This window comes from Elephas maximus, chromosome 19 (genome assembly GCF_024166365.1).
Source record: "Elephas maximus indicus isolate mEleMax1 chromosome 19, mEleMax1 primary haplotype, whole genome shotgun sequence".
In the NCBI taxonomy this organism is placed as follows: domain Eukaryota; kingdom Metazoa; phylum Chordata; class Mammalia; order Proboscidea; family Elephantidae; genus Elephas; species Elephas maximus.
Window position 1 is genome coordinate 7,843,812 of NC_064837.1, and position 25,006 is coordinate 7,868,817.

The window sequence follows — 25,006 nt, forward strand, 5'->3', positions numbered from 1 at the left end:
TTCAATTCAAGGGACAGCCCCTGGAGCCCTTTAAGAAGTTCAACCAAAGAGCAGCCAGGGTCACACTGACTACCAAGGGTACCCCCTAATGACTCTACTCATAATTCAATACAAGCAGTTTGCTAAAGTTGTCAAGAGATTTCCGACACTCGCTATTTTAAAAATAGCATTCCTACTCCAAATTCCCCAGTAAGCTTAAGGAAATGGTCCCTAGTGGGCTGGGGCCTGGTAAGTGTATTTTCACAGCACCCCCTGTCAAGGGCCACACCGAGCTAATAAGCATTCCCGGTGGGAAAGCCATTAAGTAGGAAGGCTGCCTCGGCTGTCCAGACACTACACAGTACCAGCTTGACCCCTGCTTGTTTCCGGTATCTCTCCATTGACACCGAATTCACCTTTTTTTTTTTTTCCTGCATGCAGGGCGAACACAGAAATCCCTCCACAGCCTGGTACACACGGGCTCCCCCAGGCCAGGGCTGTCCCAGCACCTTACAGGTGGCCCAGGCCTGAGCAATCCTCAGCCCCTCCCAGCGCCCAGAAACCTGCAGAAGTTGGCCAACGCCGGTTCCGACAGGCCCGCGCGGCCCAGGGGTCAGGTCGGCGGGCCGGCGGCAGCCGTGCCCCGCGGAGAACCAGGGCGGCCCGGCCGGGGCCCCACTGCCTACCTGCCCGCGCGCGGCGGGGACCGGAGCGAGGAGCGAGGAGCGAGGAGCGAGGCGAGCAGCGAGGCCCGCCCGCCGCCGCCCGCCCGCCGCCCGCGCCCCGGCCCGCAGGTCCCGGAAGCCGGCCGGCCGGCGGCCAGGTAAGCGGCGGCCGCGAGCGGGGCGGCTCCCGGGCCAGGTGGGCCCCGCGGGCCGGCGGAAGGGCCGGCAGGGCCGGGCGGCCGGGCGCCGCGGGAGGCCGCGGCCGGGGCCTGCGCGGCCGGGGCCCGGATGCTGGGCGGCCCGGAGGCGGCCGGGAGCGGCGGGAAGCCGGGGAGGGAGGGCGCGCGGCGCGGGACCTCGGCGGCTTCCTCAGCCCGGGCCGGGGGTGTGCGCGGCCGCCGGGACAGGCCGCGACGGCGCCGACGGCCGCGCCAGGGGGCAGGGGTCTCGGCGGGCCGCGCTCCTTACCCTGCATGCTGCTGACGGCCGGCTGCCCCGGCGCCGGGGGCCCTATGGAGCCCGGGGCGCCGCTGCCGCTGCCGCTGCCGCCCCCGGAGCCGCCGCCGCCGCTCGGGCTCGGAGCCGCCATTGTTGGGAGTGAGGAGCCCAGCGGCGCCGCGGCGGCTGCAATGCAGCAAGTCGGCCTCTCGCACGGCCGAGGGGCGGGGCCAGCGCCTCCTCGGCCCCGCCCCCGGCGCGGCTCGGCCCCGCCCCGGACACGCCTCGGCCCCGCCCCCGGCACGCCCCCGCCCCCGGCCTGACGCGGAGCCCGCGCCGCTGGGAAACTGCAGAGCCGCCCAGGTCTGGAGGACTGGACCCGACAGGCAGGCAGGGATCCCGGCCCTGGGCCGCGCGCGGGCCCGCAGGGTCTAAAAGTAGTCTGCAGAATTATGAGTGTGTGTGCGTTGGGCGGGCGGGCGGGGTAAGAGGATACATCGCTTTCATCATTCCCGCAGAGGTCTGTGACCCCAAAAGTTTAAGAACCCCCTTCCTGGAATCTCAGAACTCAAAATAGTAAAGATGCAAAGGATCCCAAGAGTCGTGCTTCTTGTCCAGTCTCTGACACGGCACATCCAGAGAGGATCGGCTATGGGTATGGTTCCAGTCTGGAATTCCTGTTAGGCCATACCTAACACCCCAACTTTCTACACTGCCCTGGGGCGTGAGAGGGGCTGCTACTCAAAGTGCTGTCCATCCCAAATCTACTGAATCAGAATCTACATTTTAGTGCTATCCCCAGGTAACCTGTATGCACATTAAATTTGGGAAGCAGTATCTCAAGCACTCAACACTCCCTTGCTGTTAGTTGTTGTAGAGTCAGTTCCGGCTCAAGGTGACCCCATGGGTGCAGAGCAGAACTGCTTTGTAGGGTTTTCAAGGCTGTGACCTTTCGGAAGCAGATTGCCAGGCTTGTCTTCCAAGATACATCTGGATGGGTTCGAACCAACAACTTTTTGGCTATACAGCTCCCTGGCCCTCCAAAATATACTACCTATGTCATCATCCCCCCCTCAACAAGTGCCAGACTCCCTTCCCCCAACCCCTCTACATCTTACAAGGCCAGCCATAGTCAATATTATAAATTACATAAAATGACACCCAAACAAAAAAAAAAAAAACAGATTTCTGCCAGTGCTTTGCACAGAGCATTTTGATTTTAGTAAGGCAGCAGCTTAAAGCAGAGAAAGAGTCCTCTCTGAGGCTGGAGTGTTGTCAGCCAATGGAAATGTAATTGGGGTGGTGAGACAGGTTTAAGGGCAGAAATATGTCTTGCCTGTAACAGAATGACCAACTTTACTGCACACCAAGGGATCTATACCACGTAGCCGGATGTTCCCTGCCCTTTGGAAGCATTGCACAATCTATTCCAGAACCTCCTTCTTGAACTCCTTCCACCCAGATCTTATCTGATGCTGGAGTTTCCTGTAGCATGTTGGAAATGTATCCTAGGTCGCTCCAGCCCCAACCTCAGCCATCACCTTGACTGCCCAAATCTTAACACTGGCTAGAGATAGGAGATACAAAAAAATCCAAACCCACTCCTGGGGAGTCCATTCTGACTCATAGTGACCCTACAGGACAAAGTAGAACTGCCCCGTAGGATTTCCAAGGCAGCGAATCTTTACAGAAGCAGACTGCTACATCTTTTCCCATGGAATGAATGGTGGGTTTGAACCACCAACCTTTTAGTTAGCAGCTGAGTGCTCTAACCACTGTTCCACCAGGGCTCCTTAGAGACAGGAGATAGAGGAAGTAAACTAGAGAGGCAATAAAGCCAAATAGAAGGTGAGAGCACATTGGTGTGCTTAGAGAGCCGGCCGCATTCCAGTCTGCCAGAATTCTCCTCCAGAGGCCAGGCTGATGGAGCAATATCTCCAGGACAGGGTCACCATGAACACTTGCCAAATCACCATCTGAGAATCAGTATCCCACCTTGCTCCTGTTGGTCCCGGAGTGTCCTAAATAAATGTCAGTTTCTTGAAGGGGAAATCTTACCAAAGTCCAAAAAGAAATGTTTGCATACAGGCTGTCCAGCTAAGAATACAGGTTAAATATTCTGTCTGTATCCTCTGGATACTGCTGATGGGAAGAGAAACAACAAACAACAAAGGAAAGAAGAAGCCGTGGCTCTCTAACATTCTGTCCTTTTAAGGCATAAACCTTGTTTTTTTTGTTTTTTTGAGCTTATGTTCAAATACCTGGCGGAGTTGGTATGAAAAAACAAATGGGATATTTCTTTCAAAACATTAACACATCAAACACATGTGGTCAATTGATTTTCAACACGTTGCCAAGAACATTCAATGGTGAAAGAATGGTCTGTTCGATAAATGGTGCTGGGATTACTGGATTTCCACATGCAAAAGAATGAAGCTTGACCTCTACATCACCCCATACTAAAAAATTAACTCAAAATGAATCAACGACCTTAATATAGGAGGTAAAACTGTAACACTCTTAGAAGGAAACATAGGAGTAAACTCTTCATGACCTCTGATTGGGCAATGGATTCTTAGATATAAAGCATGAACAAGAAAAAATAAATAAATTAGACTTCATAATAATCAAAAACTTTTGTTTTTCTAATGGCATTCTCAAGAAAGGGAAATAACCTACAGAATGGAAGAAAATATTCGGAAATCATCTATCCGATAAGGGTTTAGTATCAGTAATATATAAAGAACTCTTACATTCAACAACAAAAACACAACTCAAAAACGGAGCAAAGGACTTGAGTAGACGTTTCTACAAAGAAGATACACAAATGGTTAATAAGCACATGGAAAGATATTGAAGATCATTGGTCACTAAGGAAATAAGGAAATGCAAGTCAAAACCACAGTTAGATAACATTTCACACCAAGTATGTTGGCTTTAATCAAGAAAACAAAAAACAACAAGCATTGGCAAGGATGTGCAGAAATAGAAACCTAGTCCATTGCTGGTGGGAATGTAAAATGGTGTAGCCACTTTGGAAAACTGTTTGGCGGTTCCTCAAAAAGTTAAACATAGACTTACCATATGACCCAGAAATTCCACTCTTAAATATATGCCCAAAAGAAATGAAAACACATGTACACAGGGAAACCTGTGCACAAATATTTGTAGCAGGATTATTCATAACAGCCAAAATGTGCATCAGCGGATGAGTAGATAAACAAATTGTGACATATGCATACAATGAAATATTCAGTCGTAACAGGGAACAGAGTGCTGATACATGCTACAACTTAGATGAACCTTGAGAGCTTTATGCTGAATGAAAGAAGCCAGACAAAAAAGATCACATGGTGTATGATTCCTTTTTATGATACATCCAGAATAGGCAAATCCATAGAGACAGAGAGCCAATTAGTTACTGGGGGTGGGCAAAGGGGAAATGAGGAGTGGCTACTGAATGGGCACAGAGGGGTTTTTTATGGGGTGATGAAAAAGTTTAGAAACTAGAAAGAGTTGGTGGTTGCACAGCACTGCGAATGCACTAAATACTGCTGGATTGTACACTTTACAATGATTAACTGTATGTTGTGTGAATTTCACCTCAATAAAAAACTAAACCGAAAGAAATCCACACAACATGGCAGTGATTAGAAAATACGGATGCAGGAAAATAGGGGAATCCCTCCCCTCCCCCAATACAATACGTGTGTATTTCCCTTGGCTTAGCCATTTTGGCATGAAGGGAAAAGGCATCAAGAGCACCATACTTTGCTGGCAAATGTCCCAAATGTAGTATCCTGTCATCACCAGGCTCCAGATGCAGGATGACTCGACTTCACACAGTTCTATTGGAGCGATTTTCCTACACTTTATTTCAGTACCTGCCAGTAGGACTCCCAGCCAGTTCCTGTTATCTAAATGTCACTGTTGAGTATGACTGTGTCATCTCACTTCTCCTTTCCAGTTCCTTTGGGATTAGAGGAATGCCAAGAAAAGGCTTGGAGAAGTTTTATTCTCCACACCCCCATAAGAACCACTAACATCCCACACCCATTTTTTTATGTGAAAAACTAATATAGCCACAGTCTTATGGAAAGTGCTACACGCTCCCTTTTCCAATTATGTGTATTTCTTTATTAGAAACTCTAGAGGCAATACTAGAGATTAGGCCATTACTAAAAAATAAAGAACATATTATTTTCCTGTATTGTTTTAGATTATGTAAAGGTTACATTTAAGATTTTCCTAAAGAGGTTTAATCAAGTCAGAAAACACTGACCTGATGATATGGTTGGATGGACACAAATAAGAAAACCATGTAAGCAACAAATAAACCTAAGGGAAAACATTCCAGCTAGCAAATTCATTGAGGAAAGTTGAATGAAAATGGCAATATACAACCAGTTAGGGTTTTTGTTTAATAATACCTGATGCTGGCACGTTTGTGATAAAACCGAGATAACACTTGCATTGCTGTTGGCATTGAAAACTGGTGGATAGGAACCAGGATAACAACCACTAATTATGACTGAATATGGGCCAAAACAAAGACCGAGAGAGAGAAAGGACTATGAGCTGTTCACACTAATGAAGCTGTGCACTTCCTACTTTTCTTTTTTAATTGTGCTCTAAGTGGAAGTTTGGAAATCAAGTCAGTCTCTCATATAAAAATTTATATACACATTGTTATATACTCCTAGTTGCTCTCCCCCTAATGAGATGGCACACTCCTCCTCTCTACCCTGTATTCCCTGCGTCCATTCAGCCAGCTTCCGTCCCCCTCTGCCCTCTCATCTTCCCTCCAGACAGGAAATGCCAACATAGTCTCATGTGCCTACTTGAGCCAAGAAGCTCACTCTTCACCAGTATCATTTTCTATCCCACAGTCCAGTCCAATCCCTGTCTGAAGAGTTGGCTTTGGGAATGGTTCCTGTCTTGCGCTACCAGAAGGTTTGGGACCATGACCTCCGGGGTCCTTCTAGTCTCAGTCAGACCATTAAGTCTGGTCTTTTTATGAGAATTTGAGGTCTGCATCCCACTGCTCTGCTGCTCTATCTGGGATTTTCTGCTGTGTTCCCTGTCAGGGCAGTCATTGGTTGTAGCCAGGCACCATCTAGTTCTTCTGGTCTCAGGCTGATATAGTCTCTGATTTATGCGGCCCTTCCTACTTTTCTTATGCTCTTATTTTTCTCATATATTTTGGTTTGTGGTTCAAAGCACAAATTGTTTAAAAGAAGCTTAGCCTTTTTAGTAATAATAATAGTAGCTAGCATAATCTTCGGGGAGAAAGAAAAGCAATTAGGCAATATACACCAAGAACCAGCAAATTCACATTTATAAGGGGTCCTTGAGAAAACCCTCAAGTGAACCTGAAACTCTGGGCTCTGCCACATAATGATTTTTCCTTCCCACTAGAGAGGCTGGGACACCAGGCACCTGTCAGGGCTGGTTTGTGTGTTGCTATGATGCTGAACAGGTTTCAGCAGGGCTTCTAGACTAAGATGGACCAGGAGAAAAGGCCTAGAGATCGACTTCTGATAATCAGTCAGTGAAAACTCTGTGGATCAAACAGCCCTGACCCACAACCTATCATGGGACTGGTGCACCACGGGGCAGGGCTTCATTCCCTTAGAGAATGGAACTAACAGGTTGCTATGAGCAAGGTACGCAAGATCAGGGTGCCCTGCCTTGAAGAAGGAACAGAGAAAGTAAGCTCTGTATATCCCGTAAGCTGTTCTAACCTTTGTTTAGAAATGTTGCTTGCTAGTTCTTTTTGATACATATGTCTCAATAGTTAGATTAAGAAGATGTTTTTCACTTTACATTCAAATAAAGTAAAAGTAACACTTTTAGGAAGGACTCCCTGGAAGACACAAAAGGTTAAGGGCTAGATTACTAGCTTAAAAATTGGCAGTTCAAATCCACCCAGAGGCCTGGCAATCTGTTTCCAAAAGGTCACAGCCTTCAAAACCCTAAGGAGCAGTTCTATTCTTTACACATGGGGTCACCATGAGTCAGAATCATCGGCAACTCATAATGACAACACTTTTAGGACCTACCTGAGTTACATAGTGCTTTTTTAACAGAAATACCACAAACGATTTGCTTTGAAAAACAGATTTATTCCCTCACAGTTGAGGAGGCTAGAAGTTCAAATTCAGGGCACTAACTCTGGGGGAAGGCTTTTTCTCTCTGTCGGCTCTGGGGAAGTCCTTATCTCCTTTCAGCATCTGTGGGCCTGGCGTTCCTTGGAGATCTCCATGTGTCTTGGCATCAATCTTCCCCTGGCTCTAGGAGGTTCTCAGCGCAGGGACCGCAGGTCCAAAGAACACGCTCTGCTCTGGCTCTTCTTTCTTGGTGGTAGGGAGGTCCCTCCCTTCTCTGCTCACTTCTCTCTCTTTTTGCCGCTTTTAAGATAAAAGGTGTGACTCAGGCAAGGGTGTGACTTGAAGTAAGGATATGACTTGAGTATGGATGTGACTCGAGTCACGCCCTCTTGTAAGGCTGTGACTGGAGATACACCCCACACTGATTCTGCCTTGTTAACATATAGAGGTTAGGATTTACAACATATCACAAAATGGAAGATAATTGCATCAGATAACAAAATGGAGGACAACCACACAGTACTGGGAATAATGGCTTCACCAAGCTGACACATATTTCGGGGGAACACAATTCAATCTTTGATAGGACCCCAATTTCTGCTTCTGGGAAAGTAATAAGAAGGGTCAGACACCTCTATTTGGTTAGAAGAGTCACTAGAAAATTCCCTACAAGTGCTTAGCAGCTGGCTTTGAGCAAAACCCATCTGCTCTCCTCCTGCAGATCACTGAAGTCTCACAAACAGGCCATCCAATGACTGATAATGCCTTTTCACCCAGAGGATTGCAAGCTGTGCAGGTTTCTGGATATTTATGAGCATTACTTTTAACTGAAAATAAAGGGCAGGTGGAAAGCTTTGATGAATTCATGCCCTCAGTAGAATCAAAGTTCAATATAATTCAGATATAAAGAGATATTACTAATTCTAACTATTCGTGTATAAAAGGATTTATAGGCAAATCTTCATCATAGCATTATTGGTAAGAGAAAAATAATGGAAATACCTCACTCTAAGTAACTAACACCGAGTGAAATGTAGTATTGATATTATTTGCTATGGTCTGACAAGATACAGATACATTCTAGAAGGATTTGTTTCTGTTCTGCCAGAACAACACCCACAACCTGTCCTCATAGTCTGTAGTCTGTTGATCTATCCTCACTATTTTTTAAAAAACAAAATGAAGTCAAAATGGGTAAAAAGAGAACAGCAGTTGCCTCTTAGAGTGTGGGGACAGGGATTGACTGGGAAGGGGCAGGATAGAACTTTCTGGGGTGCTGATCGTCTTCTGTGCCTTGAGAGGGTTTGGATTGTAAAGCAGATGCACTTGCCAAGGTTCAGCAAACGTATGCTTAAATTTTCATGTTCATTATATGCAAATTTTGCATCAAAATAAAAAATTGTAAACAAATATTGAACTTTAGCTAACGATATCAATGTTGAAATATTTAAGTCAATGGAAACCGTTATCTGCAATTTACTTTGAAATGTGTCAAAACACAAGATGGATCAATGGAAGGCAAGAAGGCTAGGTAGGCTGATATGTGCTAAAAGAAGCATACTAAAAAAACGGTAAATTCCAGGTAGATGGTAGATAGACATTAACAACAATTCTTTCAACTTTACTGTATGTTTGGAATTTCTCATAACAAAATACTGGCTAAAAATGAAGAACACAGTAAAACCTACAATACCACACAAATTTAAAAAATATTGCTAAATGATATTGCCAACCAGAGTAAAATTACAAACCAAGTAATACACTTATAACAATTAAATATATTTGTGTAAACTGATGGTGCAATGGCCAAGCTAACCTAAAGGCTGGTGGTTTAAACCCTCCAGTACCTCTGCGAGAGAAAAGACCTGATGACCTACCCCTCTAAAGATCACAGCCTAGGAAACCCTACGGGCAGTTCTTCTCCGCCAGATAGGGTCACTATGAGTCAGAATTGATTCAATGGCACACAACGACTACATATAAATTTGTATAACTAAACTAGTCTAATTGGATAGATTTCTGATACAATTCAGGATTTATTGAAAGTTCTCTTCCAAAAGAATGGAATCACCTAGGGCATAGACATACAAGGTTCTCGTGCTCAAGGACATGTGTCAATCCTGGTCTTACAAGAAACCATGATAGGCATCTCTGGCTAACTCAAGATTGCAGAATTTTAGAATTTCTTAGGGTATTCTGTGTTTTGTTTTTGTTTTTAGAGAGTAGGTAACCATATCTGGTTTGAATTTAATAACATTGTTTTGTTTCATTGTGTTTGTTATGTTTGTTTATTAATTATTATTTATAAGAGCTTTTCTGAGATACAATTCACATACCATACAATTCAACCATTTAAAGCATATAGTTCAATGGTCTTTAGGATATTCACAGAGTTGTGCAACCATCACCACAATCTGTTTTAGAACATTTCATCACCCTCAAAAGAAACCCTGTTCCCTTTGCAGTTACTCTCTATTTGCCCCCTTTACCCTCCCACCACAGCACTAAAAAAAAAAAAAAAAACAAACCCTTGTCATCGAGTCAATTCCAACTCATAGCGACCCTATAGCAACCCTATAGTGACCCTATAGGACAGAGTAGAACCCCCCCATAGAGTTCCCAAGGAGCGCCTCATGGATTCAAACTACCGATCTTTTGGTTAGCAGCCATAGCTCTTAATCACTATGCTACCAGGGTTTCCACCACAGCACTAGGCAACCACTAATCTACTTTCTCTCTCCATAGATTATGGACATTTCATATAAATGGAATCATGCAATATGTATGATTTTGTATCTGACTTCTTTCACTTAACATCTTCATTATCTAGTGCTGCTATAACAGAAATAACACAAGTACATGATTTTAACCAACAGAAATTTATTCCCTCAAGTCTAGGAGGCTAGAAGCCCAAATTCAGTGCACCAGCTCCAGGGGAAGGCTTTGTCTTTCTGTGAGCTCTGAGGGAAAGTCCTTGTCATCAATCTTCCCTTGGGTCTAGGAGTTTCTCAGTGCAGACTACAGTTCCAAAGGGCACACTTTTCTCCTGGCTCTTCTTTCTTAGTGGTATGATGTCCCTCTCCTCTCTGCTCAATTCTCTTACATTCCAAAAGAGATTGACTCAAGACACAACCTATTCCTGTAGATTGAGTCCTGCCTCATTAACATAACCACCTCTAATTCTGCCTCATCAACATCATAGAGATTAGGATTTACAGTAAATAGGAAAATTACATCAGATCACAAAATGGTGGACAGCCACACAATACTTGAAATCATGGCCTAGCCAAGTTGAGATACATTTTGGGGGGATATAATCCAATCCATAACACTTAACATAGTGTTTTCAAGATTCATACATACTATAGCATTATCAGTACTTTGTTCCTTTTTATGACAATATTCTGTTGTATGAGTACAGAGCTTGGCTGCTAACCAAAAGGCCAGTGGTTCAAAAACACCAACCACTCGGCAGGAGAAGGATGTGGAAGTCTGCTTCTGTAAAGGTTTACAGCTTTGGAAACCCTCTGGGGCAGTTCTACTCTATGTTATAGGATCACTATGAGTCAGAATAGACTCAATGGCAGTGGGTAATAATATAAGTATAAAAAATACCACATAGTATTTCTCCATTTATCAGTTGATGGACAGTTGGGTTCTTCCCATTCTTTGGCTATTATGAACGCTGACACGAACATTCACTTGCACGTTCTTCAGTGGACATATGTTTTCAATTCCCTTTCGTACAAACTAACAGTGGAATTGATGGATCATATAGGGTCACTGTAAGTTGGAATCAACTCGACAGAACTGGTTTGGTTTATTTTGTTGTTGTTGTTATGGCAACCATGCTTAACCATTTAAGAAACTGTCAAGCTGTTTTCCAAAGTAGTTGCAGCACTTCACATTCCCACCAGCAGTGTATGAAAGTTCCAGTTTCTCCACATTGTAGCCAACACTTGTTATTACCTGTTTTTTTTGTTGCTCTTTTTGTTGTTATAACCATGTTAGTGGGAGATGTTGTGTTTTGAGGCATTTCGTCTACAATAACCCCTGAACTAGACATTGGCAACTAAAATGAAATATGTATTCCTTTCAAGAGAGCTACCACAATATGAACTTTTGTAACTATATATCATCACTTTTAGTCCAATCAGGTCACATTTTAAGCAATCAGAACTAAAGAAATTCCTGCCCCTGTCCAAGTGGAATACTCAAAGTAATTGGCTTACTCTAACCATCAGAAAGCAGTACCTAAACTCTGTTAATAGTTGATGAAGCACTTTATCAGCAATATAGATTAACTGAAAAATTATTACAGGACATATCAAAAATTATCTGTTTTGAAAACTGAAAAGTTTCTGCTTTAGGAATTAATAAAAAATAAAGTTATACACAGCACAAAATGTTAATGAGCAGGAGAGAAGAGAAGATGCCACAAGAACAATGAAAAATCTCAGGTTTTACAAAAAGACAAAGTAGACATTTGGGCAAAATGTGAATTGTCTTATATTTGTTATATTCTGAAAGTCTTGTTAACTCTGAATACATCTCTGAAAACCATACTCCAGTGTATGTACCCCAGGAACACTTTGTATTTTTGTTTGTTTATTTTTAATACATATGTAGCAGAATCTATTTAGTATCTAAAGAGCACACAAACCAATAAGTGAACACCACAATTCAAAGGAAAAAAGTAAAAAATAAGTATAGATGGCTCATAAACCTATCAGATAATTCAAAGTCTCGTTCATAAATACAGTACAGGCAGTCACCAGGTTACAAACGAGATCCATTCCTACATCTTATTTAGCATCAGTCAAATGTTTGTCTTAGTATATAGTGTATATTTTACCTTTCTATACATCTAAAACACCTAAGAAACATTTCCAAATATACCATAACATCTTAAATATAATAACACTGTACATAATAAAAATAATACAGTAATAATAAACGTAACTGCATACGGTATACCCGGGAACCGCTGAAGGCACACAATGTTTTCATGAGTGACAGAGTAGTGTGCGCCCATTAGTTATGGTGAACCATTGTATTTAACTCAAATTTTTAAAACACTAGGCTTTATGGCAGTCTGTTCTTAAATAAGAGTTGTCCATAGTTGGGCGTTCTTAACCCTAGGACTTAGTGTAATATACACTAAAACAAAAGTGATATACAACATTTTACTTATTAAATTGACAAATACAAAAACATTTGATAATATTTGATTTTTTCTGTTGACCTTTCTAACAAAAGAAGTATCTCAGATACAAGCTCCCATTAGTTCAAAGAAAGGTTGCCTATAACTAAACTCAACCCACTCATTCAGTCACTCTCTTCCTGACCCTGTCTCACTTCTCAGATGGAAACTGGCAGATTATCCCTTGTAGCTCACAAAATGTAGGTACATTCTAATACCAATTCCGAGCTGTAAGACGTTCACATGGTACTACATCAAAACTTGTCATAAAGTTTCATAAAGAACTAGAATTTTACCACTTTCTCTTTTGTTTTTTTTTTTGATCATCACCATTGTTCTCCATCTTAAAATAAGAATCAACTTTATCTTTCTGCTTCTTTCTCTAAACCACAGATTCTCAACCTTTACACAATGACATTTTTGTACCAGATAATTTGTTGTGGGGGCTGTGCTGTCCCGTACATAGTAGGGTGTTTAGCAGCATCCCTGGCCTCTACCCAGTGGATGCCAGTGACACCAACCACACCTCCCCGTCATACAGAGATGCCTTCAGACATTGCCTTCAAAAGTCTCCTGGGGACAAAATTGCCCCTGTTTTTAAGAACCACCTATCTAAACTCTCCTTACTATGAACCTGAGGTATTTTTTATTAATTTCTTACATTTATTAGGTTAAATTTTATCAACCAACTTCTGTCACTCAGAAGAGACTGAAATTAAACATGTTATCATTATCTATAAGAACTAAATGAAGTTGTTTTTTACTTTTATTTGACCCACTACTATTTCTTTCTATAGATTATACACTGTTGATAGAGCCCTGGTGGTGCAGTGGTTAGATACAGCTGCTAACCAAAAGGTCGGGAGTTTGAATCCACCAACCGCTCCTTGGAAACCGTATGGGGCTATTCTACTCTGTCCTATAGGGTTGCTATGGTCCAGAATCGACTCAATGGCAAGTTTTTTTTTTTTTTAATAGAAAAAACTTTTCTCATTCCTAATCTGAATAAAATGAAATAAAGTTTCTATGGAAAAATAAGTAAAGCAAAATAGCCAAGAGAATTTAGAAAAAGAAAAATAAGGGAATCCGGATCTGCCAGATACTGTATGTGTAAAAACAGCGTGGGGACAGTATCTGAGCTCCTTGAACCCCACAAGGAGGAAGAACCCAGATAAACAGCACAAGGCTGACTCTCTTGAGGTGGGGTTCAGACAGGCCTCCTCTCTCTGCTGTCTCTATCAATTCTGACACTAACCATCCCTCCCACAGCACTGTCTATTCGGTTCAATAATTCATTGCAATGGCCACACAGAACTCACAGACCATACTCACAATTATGGAGTTTATTAGGGAAGTAACAGTTACAGTTCCGGCTCAGGAACACTCAGGATACAGTTCTTCTGTCAGGATAGCCTCTCCCCAGCTGTGCTCCCAGGCATGCCTCTCCCTGGCCCTCGTCTCTGCCCAAAGGTACTCAACTTTCTTCCTCCATGGGCCAGGAAGCCTACTGTGCCATCTCCTGCTGGGTTTCTCCTGCTGGTCTCGCCTTCCTTGGTGGTGGGGACTCGCCTCTGTGCTCTGGAATTGGCTCTCTTTTAAGGCAAAATTGACCTAGGTGGCCCACAATTACCCTATCACACAATCACCTGGGTGGGAGTTATAAGACCATAGCTAGAAAGGCCACACACCGAAGTAACTAATCCACCACAACATGATTTTAAAGCTACAATGCCTGTAACACTGTAGAGCCGGCGCGTGAATAGACAGAGCAATGGAACTAATCAGGAAGATCAGAAACACACTCATACTCATGAGAATATATTATAATTAAAGGCAGATTCTCATTTCAAAGGTAGACAACTGGAAAAAAGTAAATTTGAATCCATACCTCAAATCTTACATCAGGTTAAGTTTCAAATGTATCAAAATTTTTAAGACAAAAGAGAAACCACTAAAATATCAGGTGAAACTTTCCTTTCTAAGGATGACGCAGTCTATTGAAAAAAAATTTTTTAATTCCCTTTGTGAAATCCACAATCAGCAAAGTCAAAAAACAAACAGCTAACTGGGAAAATTATTTTACAGCTTATAACACAGTAAGGGGTTGATTTCACTTATAAAGGTTTTCTACAAAGCAATAAGAAAAAGACCAACAACCAATTAGAAAACTGGGCCAAAGATAATCAGTAGACTATGATATCAGTAGATATCAAAGACATCACAGAAAAGGAATATAAACATCTCTTAAAAATGGAAACCCAACATCACTCATAACAAAAAGAACACAAATTAAAACCACATTGAGATACCAGTTTACAATTACCTAAAAGGCAACGTTTGATAACACGTTATTTTGGTGAGGATGTGGGAAAATGACATTCTTACACGTTGCTTGTGGGAACGCATTTTGGTACAAATTCAGTGAAAGGAGGTTTAGCATGGCTATCGAAATTACAAATGTATATAGCCTTTAACACAGAAATGATACTTCTAGAAGTTTATTCCTACAGGTATCCTTACATATTTGCGAAATTACATATGTACAAGATTATCGAACTTGGTATTTTTCTTGCAAACTATTGAAATCCACTTCAGTGTCCTTCGGTAAGAGAATGATTAAGTAATTGGGGTTGGAATACTACGCAGCTGTAAGAGAGTATGAGGAAGCTCTTTTTGTTGTGATATGGAGTGAATGCCAACACTTACCGTTAGGTGAAAAGTCAGATGAAGAGCGTCATGACTAGTACGCTATCATTTGTATAATAGAGGAGAAATATATATTTAATATACGTATATTTGTTTAAAATATCTTTGGAAAGATAAACCCCCCCAAAAAACTAAAAAGATTGTCTCAAGGGAAAGAAACTGAGTGATTAGGAGACAGAATTGGGGCGGAGACTCTTCCCTGTATACTCTGGTACCTTTATGAGTTGTGAATCATGTGAATATATCACTTAAGGAAAATTTATTAATGTAACTAAATCAGGAATTATGACCTTTCATTTGCCAAGAGATTCTTATGAAACAATCATGCAATATTTGTTATCATATATTCATATTCTTTTGAACTGTTTCATTTTAAAAAATGACCCAGAAACACCAAAAGACAAGAATAGATATATGCAAACCCATGTTCATTGCAGCACTATTCACAATAGGAAAGACCTGGAAACAACCTAAGTCCCCATCAACGAATGAATGGATAAACAAATTGTGGTACTTACATACAATGGAATATTCACGCAATTATAAAGAATAATGACGGGCCTGTGAAGCATTTTATAACATGGGTGAATCTGAATCTGGAGGACTTTATGTTGAGTTAAATAAGTCAATCAAAAAAGGACAAATATTGTATGGTCTCACTTTTGTAAAAAAAATCACAAATAGGTATACACAAAAAATCAGCATTCTTTGATGGTTACCAGAGATGGGGGGTGGCGGTGCCTGGGGAATCACTTGCTAGATATTAAACACCTGTTATTTCTGGTGATGGGAAAGGCAATACACAGTATGGGGGAAGTCCACACAACTTGACCAAGGTAAATGAAGACGCTGAGAGGAACACAAGAATAAAGAACAATTACTGTAAAGTTTACAACATACACAGTTTTGCAACAACAGTAATAACAACCAAAAATATACGTGTGGTTACATAAGTAGATTTGTATGGTATATGTGTATAGGAAGGTATATGTGAGGACATGTCCATGTGCAAGTATATTTGCAGACAGGGATGTATACCTGTTTGAGTATGCTAAATATATATTCATATATATAATAAAGCACATGGGGGAACAGTTAAGGAAACCTCCTAGATATATCCAAACACTTCTTGGGATTGGTTTACTGGGTTAAAGGGCTTGGGACTGTAGCCTAGTGGGACAACTCAGTTAATTGGCATGGTGTTATCGTTCTTAGATGCTGTGGGGTCGGCTCTGACTCACAGTAACCTTATCAGTGCACAACTGAACAAAACACTGCCCAGACCCGCACCATCCTCACAATCATTGCTGTGTTTGAGCCCATTATTGCAGCCACTGTGTCAGTCCATCTTATTGAGAGTTTCCTCTTTTTCAATGACCCTCTACTTTACCTTAGGCTGAAAGAATTGAAGAAAAAATTCTAGCCTGGAGTTGCAGTAGTGAAGGATTCAATGGGGAAAATATTAAATGACACAGGAAGCATCAAAACAAGATGGAAGGAATACACAGAGTCATTATACCAAAAAGAATTAGTTCAACCATTTCAAAAGGTAGCATATGATCAGGAACCAATGGTACTGAGGGAAGAAGTCCAAGCTGCACTGAAGGCATTGGCGAAGAACAAGGCTCCAGGAATCGATGCAATATCAACTGAGATGTTTCAACAAACAGATGCAGCACTGGAAGTGCTCACTCGTGTATGCCAGGAAATTTGAAAGACAGCTACCTGGCCAACCGACTGGAGGACATCCATATTTATGTGTATTTCCAAGAAAGGTGATCGAACCAAATGAGGAAATTATCTAACAATATCATCAATATCTTAAGCAAGCAAAAAATTTTGCTGAAGATCATTCAAAAGCGGCTGCAGCAATATATTGACAGGGAACAGCCAGAAATTCAGGCCAGATTCAGAAGAGGACATAGAACCAGAGATATCATTGCTGATGTCTGATGGATCCTGGCTGAGAGCAGAAAATACCAGAAGGGTATTTACCTGTGTGTTATTGACTATGCAAAGGCATTCGACTGTGTGGATCATAACAAATTATTTATAACATTGCGAAGAATGGGAATTCCAGAACACCTAATCGTGCTCATGAGGAACCTGTACTTAGACCAAGAGGCTAACAGAACAAGAGGATGCCAAGTGGTTTAAAGTCAGGAAAGGTGTGCGTCAGGGTTGTATTCTTTCACCATACCTATTCAATCTGTATGCTGAGCAAATAATCCAAGAACCTGGACTATGTGAAGAAGAACAGGGCATCAGGATTGGAGGAAGACTCATTAACAACCTGCGTTATGCAGAAGACACAGCCTTGCTTGTTGAAAGTGAAGAGGACTTGAAGCACTTACTGATGAATATAAAAGACCACAACCTTCAGTATGGATTGCACCTCAACATAAAGAAAACAAAAATACTCACAAATGGACCAATAATCCACATCATGATAAACAGAGAAAAGATTGAAGTCAAGGATTTCATTTTACTTGGATCCACAATCAACAGCCATGGAAGCAGCAGTCAAGAAATCACAAGACGCATTGCTTTGGGCAAATTGGCTGCAAGAGATCTCTTTAAAGTATTGAAAAGCAAAGATGTCACTACGAAAACTAAGGTGTGCCTGACCCAAACCATGGTGTTTTCAATCACAGCATATGCATGTGAAAGCTGGACAGTGAGTAAGGAAGCCCAAAGAAGCATTGATGCCTTTGGATTGTGGTGTTAGCAAAGAACATTAAATATACCACGGACTGCCAAAAGAATGAACAAATCTGCTTTGGAAATGGGTCCTGTGCCATTCTCACAATCATTGTTATGCTTGAGCCCATTGTTGTAGCCACTGTGTCAATCCATGTCTTTGAGGGTCTTTCTCTTCCGCTGACCCTGTACTTTACCAAGCGTGATGTTCCTCTCCAGGAACTGGTTCCTCCTGGTAATGTACCCAAAGTACGTGAGACGAAGTCTAGCCATCCTTGCTTCTAAGGAGCACTCTGGCTGTACTTCTTCCAAGACAGATTTGTTCACTCCTCTGGCAGTCCGTGCCATATTCGATATTCCTCACCAACACTATTGTTCAAAGACGTCAGTTCTTCTTCGCTCTTCCTTATTCGTCGTCTAGCTTTTGTATGCATTTGCCGAGATTGAAAATACCACGGTGTGGATCAGGCCCGTCTTAGTCCTCAGGGTGATATCTTTGCTTTTAACACTTTAAAGAAGTCTGTTGCAGAAGATTTGCCCGATGTAATATGTTGTTTGATCTCTTGACTGATGCTTCCACAGGCTTTAATTGTGGATCCAAGCAAAATGGAATCCTTTACAACTTCAATATTTTCTCCATTTATAACAGTGTTGTTTATTGATCCAACTGTGAGGATTTTTGTTTATGTTGAGGTGTAATTCATACTGAAGGCTGTAGTCTTTGATCTTCACCAGTAAGTGCTTCAAGTCTTCTTCACTTACAGCAAGCAAGGTTGTGTTATCTGCGTATCACAAGTTGTTGATGAGTCTTCCTCGAATCCTGATGCCGCATTCTTCTTCATACAGTCCAGGTTCTTGGATTATTTGCTCGGCATTCAGATGGAACAAAAATGCTGGAAGAATACAACCCTAATACACACCTGCCTTGATTTTAAACCATGCAGTATCCCCTTGTTCTGTTCAAACGACTGCCTCTTGATCTATGTACAGATTCCTCATAAGCACAATTAAGTGTTCCGGAATTCCCATTCTTTGCAATGCTGTCCACACTCTGCTATAATCCACACAGTCGAATGCCTTTGCATTGTCAATAAAACAGAAGTAAACATCTTTCTGGTATTCTCTGCTTTCAACCAAAATCCATCTGACATCAGCAATGATACCTTTCATTCCATATTCTCTTCTGAATCTGGCTTGAACTTCTGGCAGTTCTCTGTAGATGTAATGCTGTAACCGTTTTTGAATTATCTTCAACATAATCTCACTTGCATGTGTTATTAATGATACTGTTTGATAGTTTCCAGATTCCACTGGATCACCTTTCTTTGGAATGGGCACGAATATGAATCCTTTTCAATCGGCTGACAGGTAGCTGTCTTCCAAATTTCCTGGCACAGATGAATGAGCGAGAGCCTCCAGCATTGCATCTGTTTGTTGAAACATTTTAATTCATGAAGCCATGTTTTTAACCAATGCCTTCAGTGCAGCTTGAACTCCCTCCTTCCGTATCATTGGTTCTTGATCATATGCTACTTCCTGAATGTCTACCAACTCTTTTTGGTACAGTGACTCTGTGTATTTCTCCCATCTTCTTTTGAATGCTTCCTGTGTCATTACACTTTTGCCTATAACCTTTAGCTGTTGAGTTGATTCCAACTCATAGCAACTCAATAGAACAGATCAGAAGTGCCCTGTAGGATTTCCAAGGAGTAATTGGTGGATTCAAACAGCCAACCTTTTGGTTAGTAGCCAAGCTCTTAACCATTGTGCCACCAGGGCTCCTAACCTTTTGCTCATAGAATCCTTCAATATTGGTACCGAGGCATCAATTTTTTCCTCAGTTCTTTTGGCTTCAGAAATGCTGAGCGTGTTCTTACCTTTTAGTTTTCTAACTCCGGGTCTTTGCACATTTCATTGTAATACTGTGCTTTCTCAAGACATTCTTTTTTTTTAATTGTTCATGAGGTGAACCTTCATAGAGCAAATTAGATTCCCACGCAATAGTTTGTATTTAATGTGTTTCATGGCCTTGGCCTCATTCCCACAATGTGTCAGCACTCTTCCTGTTTCCACCCTGGGTTCCCCGTTTCCTTTCGTCCTAATTTGCTACCCTTTCCTGCCTTCTCATCTTTGTTTTAGGGCAAATATTGCCCTTTTGATCTCGTTATACGAGATTGTTCTAAGGAGCACGTTCCTCTCGGGTGTTATTGTTTATTTTATGGGATTGTCTATTGTTTGACTGGAAGGTGATCTCCAGGAATGGCTTCATTTCCAGGTCAGAAGAGTGTTTTAGGGCCATAGTCTCAAGAATTTCTCCATTCCCTGTCAGACTAGGGAGTCTGGTCTTTTTTGTCAATTTGATTTTTTTATTCTACATTTTTCTCTCTGTCTGGGACCCTCCGTTGTGATCCCATTTAGAGCAGTTAGTCATGGTAGCTGGGCACTATCTAGTTCTTCTGGTCTCAGGGTTGCGTAGGCTGTGGTTCATGTGGTCCGTTAGTCCTTTGGACTTAATTGCTCTATTGAGTCTTTGGTTTTTTTCACTCTGTTTTGCTCTGGACTGGAAGAGACCAATAGTTGTATCTTAGGCAGCTGCTTGCAATCTTTTAAGACTCCAGATACTACTTACGAAAGTAGGATGTAGAACATTGTCTTTATGAACTACGCTGTGCCAGTTGACATAGATGTCACTCCAGTCTATGGTCCTTGCCGTCAAGCCTAGGAACTTCATCCCTTGAGGTGTTCAATTATGTCTAAGAGGTTTCCCTGACTGTGCCCCTTGTGTGCTCTATTGTCTACATTAATAAATGAGGAGCACCTACAGTCATATATGTAGAAATATTCACCTCTAAACCTGTATCTCCTATACCTCTTGGCATATCTATATACCCATTTGTAAATTATTGTTTGTTAAAAGTGTTGTTGCAGGATTGTCTAAGCTATAGTAGTTACCGTCCGCAGTAGTTACCGCAGTTACCCTTTATTCCTGTGTTCCTCTCAATGTCCTCTCTCACCTTGGTCATGTTGTGTTGACTTCTCCCATGTTGTGTGTTGCCTTTCCCTTCACCAATATTAAAAGGTATCTACTATCTGTTTGGTAATTTTCCCTCCTTCCCCTCCCCATCCCTGTTGTTGTTATTAGGTGGCATCGAGTCGGTTCTGACTCATAGCGTCCCCATGTACCGCAGAATGAAACACTGCCCAGTCCTGCACCATCCTCATGATTGTTGTTACGCTTGAGCTCATAGTTGCAGCCACTGTGTCAATTCATCTCATGGGTTTTGGGGGGAGCCTTTTCTCTACTCTACTAAGCATGATGTTCTTCTCCAGAGACTGGTCCCTCCTGATAACATGCCCGAAGTATGCAAGATGAAGTCTCGCCATCTTTGCTTCTAAGGAGCATTCTAGCTGTACTTCTTCCAAAATGGATTTTTTCGTTCCTTTTGGCAGTCCATGGTATAGTCAATATTCTTCGCCAGCACTATAATTCAAAGGCATGAATTCTTCTTCTATCTTCCTTATTCATTGTACAAGTTTGGTATGCATATGAGGTGATTGAAAACACCATGGCTGGGGTCAGGCACACTTTTGCCCTTAAAGTGACAACTTTGCATATCAACACTTTAGAGAGATCTTTTACAGCGGATTTGCCCAATGCAATGCATCGTTTGATTTATTGACTGCTGCTTCCACGGTCATTGATTGTGGATCCAAGTAAATGAAATCCTTTACAGCTTCAGCATATTTCCCATCCCTAGTAATCATCAGGAAACCCCGGTGGCATAGCGGTTAAATCCTGTGGCTGCTAACCAAAAAGGTCGGCAGTTCGAATCCACCAGGCACTCCTTGGAAACCCTATGGGGCAGTTCTACTCTGTCCTTTGGGGCACCATGAGTCGGAATCCACTGAACGGCATTGAGTTTGGTTTTTTTTTTTTTTTGGTTTAGTAACCATCAAAGAACATTTTTTTTTCCTATGTGCAAACCTTTGGTTGTTAATTTATAATAGCGGTCTCATACAATATTTGCCCTTTTGTGATTAATTTATTTCACTCAGCATATTGTCCTCCAAATTTATCCATGTTGTGACATGTTTCATGAATTTGTCATTATTCTTTATTGTTGCATAGTATTCCATTGTGTGTATGTTCCACCGTTTGTTAATCCATTCATCTGTTGATGGGGACTTAGGTTGTTTCCATTTTTTTGCTATTATGAATAATGCTGCAAGGAACATGGGTGTGCATATGTCTATTCGTGTCACAGCTCTCATTTCTTTAGGGTATATACCTAGGAGTGGGATTGCTGGATCATAAAGTATTTCTATTTCTAGCTTTTTGAGGAAGCATTATATTATTTTCCATAGTGATTGTACCATTTTACATTCTTACCAACAGTGTGTAAGAGTTCCAATCACCCCGCAACCTGGCAAACATTTGTTATTTTCTCTTTTTTCGATTAGTGCCAATGATGTCTTGAGCCGCTCTTTGAAATCTTCTGTTCAGCTGTTTTGCTTCATTTCTTCCTTTTGCTTAAGCTATTCTGTGTTTCAAGAGCAGGTTTCAGGGTCTGACATCCATTTTGGTCTTTTTAGTCTTTTTAATGACTTTTTGAACAACATAGTTCATAAACATAATGTTTTATATCCTAGTTTGGTGAGTAGCATCTGGGGTCTTAAAAGCTTTCAAGTGGCCATAAAAGATACAACTTTTGGTCTCTTCCAGCACAGAGCAAAAAAGGATGGCAGAAACCAAAGACTAAAAGAAGAAACTATACAGGACTAACAGCTCACATGAACCACAGCCTCTTCTAGCCCAAAACCAGAAGAACTAGATGGTGCACAGCTATTACTACCAGCCATTCTTATTAGAGACACAATCTAAGGTCTCAGACAGAATGGGAGAAAAACGTGGAATGAAACTCAAATGCCTAAAAAAGACCAGATTTGCTGTACTGATAGAGGAACCCCTGAGATTATCACCCTAAGACACCCTTTTAATTTGGAACTGTAGCCACCTCCAGAGGTCTCCTTTCAGCCATATAAGAGATTGTCTCATAAAATCATATCACCCATGAGGAATGTGCTCCCTGAAACAATAGCTATATGAGGCCAAACAGTCAACATTTACCCAAAGATGAGAAGGCAAGGAGGGGCAGGGAATCTAGACAAATGAAAACAGGACAAACAGAATGGAAATAATGAGAATGCTGACACACTGTGAAAGTTGTAACCAATGTCACAGAACAATTTGTACAAAAGTTGTTAAATGAGAACCTAATTTTCTGTGTAAACTTTCACCTAAACAAAATAAAATATTCAAAAAAAAAGAAACACCAAAAGATCTGTTTTATGTAAAGATATGTCTTTTCCTATGAACATATTCTATTTTACTTACATAAAAGTTTTCTCTTTTTTTCTTCTTATTTAAGTCACCAGAAGATTAAGGTACTAAGTTCTGTTCTCTTCTCAATACTACCTGGATAGCAAAGAGTTATAAGATATATAGATGACAAATGGTGTAAGAGTTTATGCAGTAAACATCGATTACTAGATTAATATGTTAAAAGTCGTTCATAGTGCTCTTTGACTTAAAATTCTTTGTTGGTTCTCCTTAAGCCTGAGAATAAAGTTCTATTAAACTCTCTTTCCTATTTCCTTCTGTCCATTCTACCCTATTCTCAACAGGGGCCATAGTAAAGATTTCCCCTAGCTTTGCTCTATTGTAGCTTATTAAATCAAAGTCACGTGTGTAGTCAAAGAAAGAGTGATGATCCTTTAGTCATTTCTAAACAACCTTCTCTGATGTTAAATATATAAGCCATATCTTAGCTATGTTTTTTTTTCCCTCTATCATCTCACAGGTCTCTGTTGGAATTCTAGGAATACGTTTTTAGATACTTCAGTGGTTTTTAAGAGCAAAGCTCTTAAAATTTGTTGTCTTTTCTTCTTTTCACTGTAAGTCAGGCTGGAGCAAGGAGGCAGGATGTTAAAAGCCTGAGAATGTAGGACACAGAGGTGGGTGGAATCTGATCATCAGGGACTATAACACCGTCCAGGGACACCACCCTTCCATCAGTGGAGGCTTGCGTGCTGCTCTGATGCTTAGTCTGATGCTTCTAGACTAAGATGGACTGGGAAGAAAATCCTGTAATCTCCCCAAAATCAGTCAATGAAAACCCTGTGGTTCACAACGATACGATTCATAACCAATCATGTGGATGGCGCCGGACGAGGCAGCATTTCCTTCCGTTGTGCATGGGGTCACCATGAGTTAGGAGCCAACTTGATAACCACTAACAACTACTGTAATAGTGACCTAGAGGGAGTTCACATTATTGTTTTCTAGAAGGCTGAAAGATGCAATTTGGAATAAAAAGAATGAGGCTGCCCTGAATGCAAGGCTGTCCTGCTGGAATCATGAGTAGTACAGGCTCTTCTGGAAGTAACCCTGAGGGTCACCCCCAAAACCCCAGTGCCACAATGGTGCACAAAGAAGGTTGTCTACACCATTCCATATCTCCTTGAATATATCTGTTTCCAGGTGTGTGGAGAAAACCTGAGATAATTCAGTGGACCTTTACCGAGAAAAATGTGCAGATCCCAGTTTACAAGTGAGTATGACTCTGAAAAATTCTCTCCCTTTCCCAGATAAGGCTTGAGATTCTAACTCCTTCCTTCTTCTCTTTTTTTTTCTGCAGTGGCCATTGACTGAGGCCTGTATAGCCTTTGTACTCATGTCATGAATTTGCCAGGAAAGTCATAATCTCAAATAGCCTTTTCCCAATTTTGGACCATGAGACCTGATTTTTGGTTCTGGAAATAAAATTGCAGTAAACTTAAGCTAAATTATTGTTCTCTGACCTCAGCCGATGTCTTAGTATTTCTCCTTTGAGAGTCCCCCACACAGTGAAGATCTTGGGGAAGAACACTCCCTGGATGCATAACGCTTGGTGGAAGCAGTTAGTGTACAGTGGGAGTGCCTGGAAGGTGCACATGGTTAACACGCTCAGCTGCTACTCCAAAGGTCGGTGGTTCAAGTCTGCCCAGAGGTGCCTCAGAAGAAAAGCTTGGGGATCTACTTGGGGAAAACCAGCCACTGAAAGCGCCATGGAGCACAGTTCTACTCTGACACACATGGGTCACCATGAGTCAAAATCGACTTGATGTCACCTGGTGGTGGTGGTCAGTGTACAGTGGGTTGAGGG

The 25,006-nt window shown here is 41.7% G+C and overlaps 1 protein-coding gene and 1 long non-coding RNA gene across 4 annotated transcripts in view; one reads left to right on the forward strand and one right to left on the reverse strand.

Moving 5' to 3' along the window:
• The window catches only part of MAP2K4 (mitogen-activated protein kinase kinase 4), a 182,125-nt gene extending 180,844 nt beyond the window's left edge, over positions 1-1,281 (reverse strand). For 2 of the 3 annotated variants that reach the window (XM_049859565.1, XM_049859566.1), the window contains exon 1: positions 1,113-1,279. In XM_049859565.1, the coding sequence (XP_049715522.1) occupies positions 1,113-1,233 (121 nt within the window). In that variant the 5' untranslated portion in view covers positions 1,234-1,279. Of the gene's footprint in view, positions 1-1,112 lie in introns of all 3 variants that reach the window. The other variant, XM_049859568.1, reaches the window with a different exon arrangement.
• LOC126062248 (uncharacterized) lies at positions 736-24,621 on the forward strand. Its single transcript, XR_007514003.1, has 3 exons — positions 736-802; positions 24,343-24,412; positions 24,500-24,621. It is a non-coding gene; the product is annotated as an uncharacterized LOC126062248 (long non-coding RNA).
• Positions 24,622-25,006: the final 385 nt, after the last annotated feature.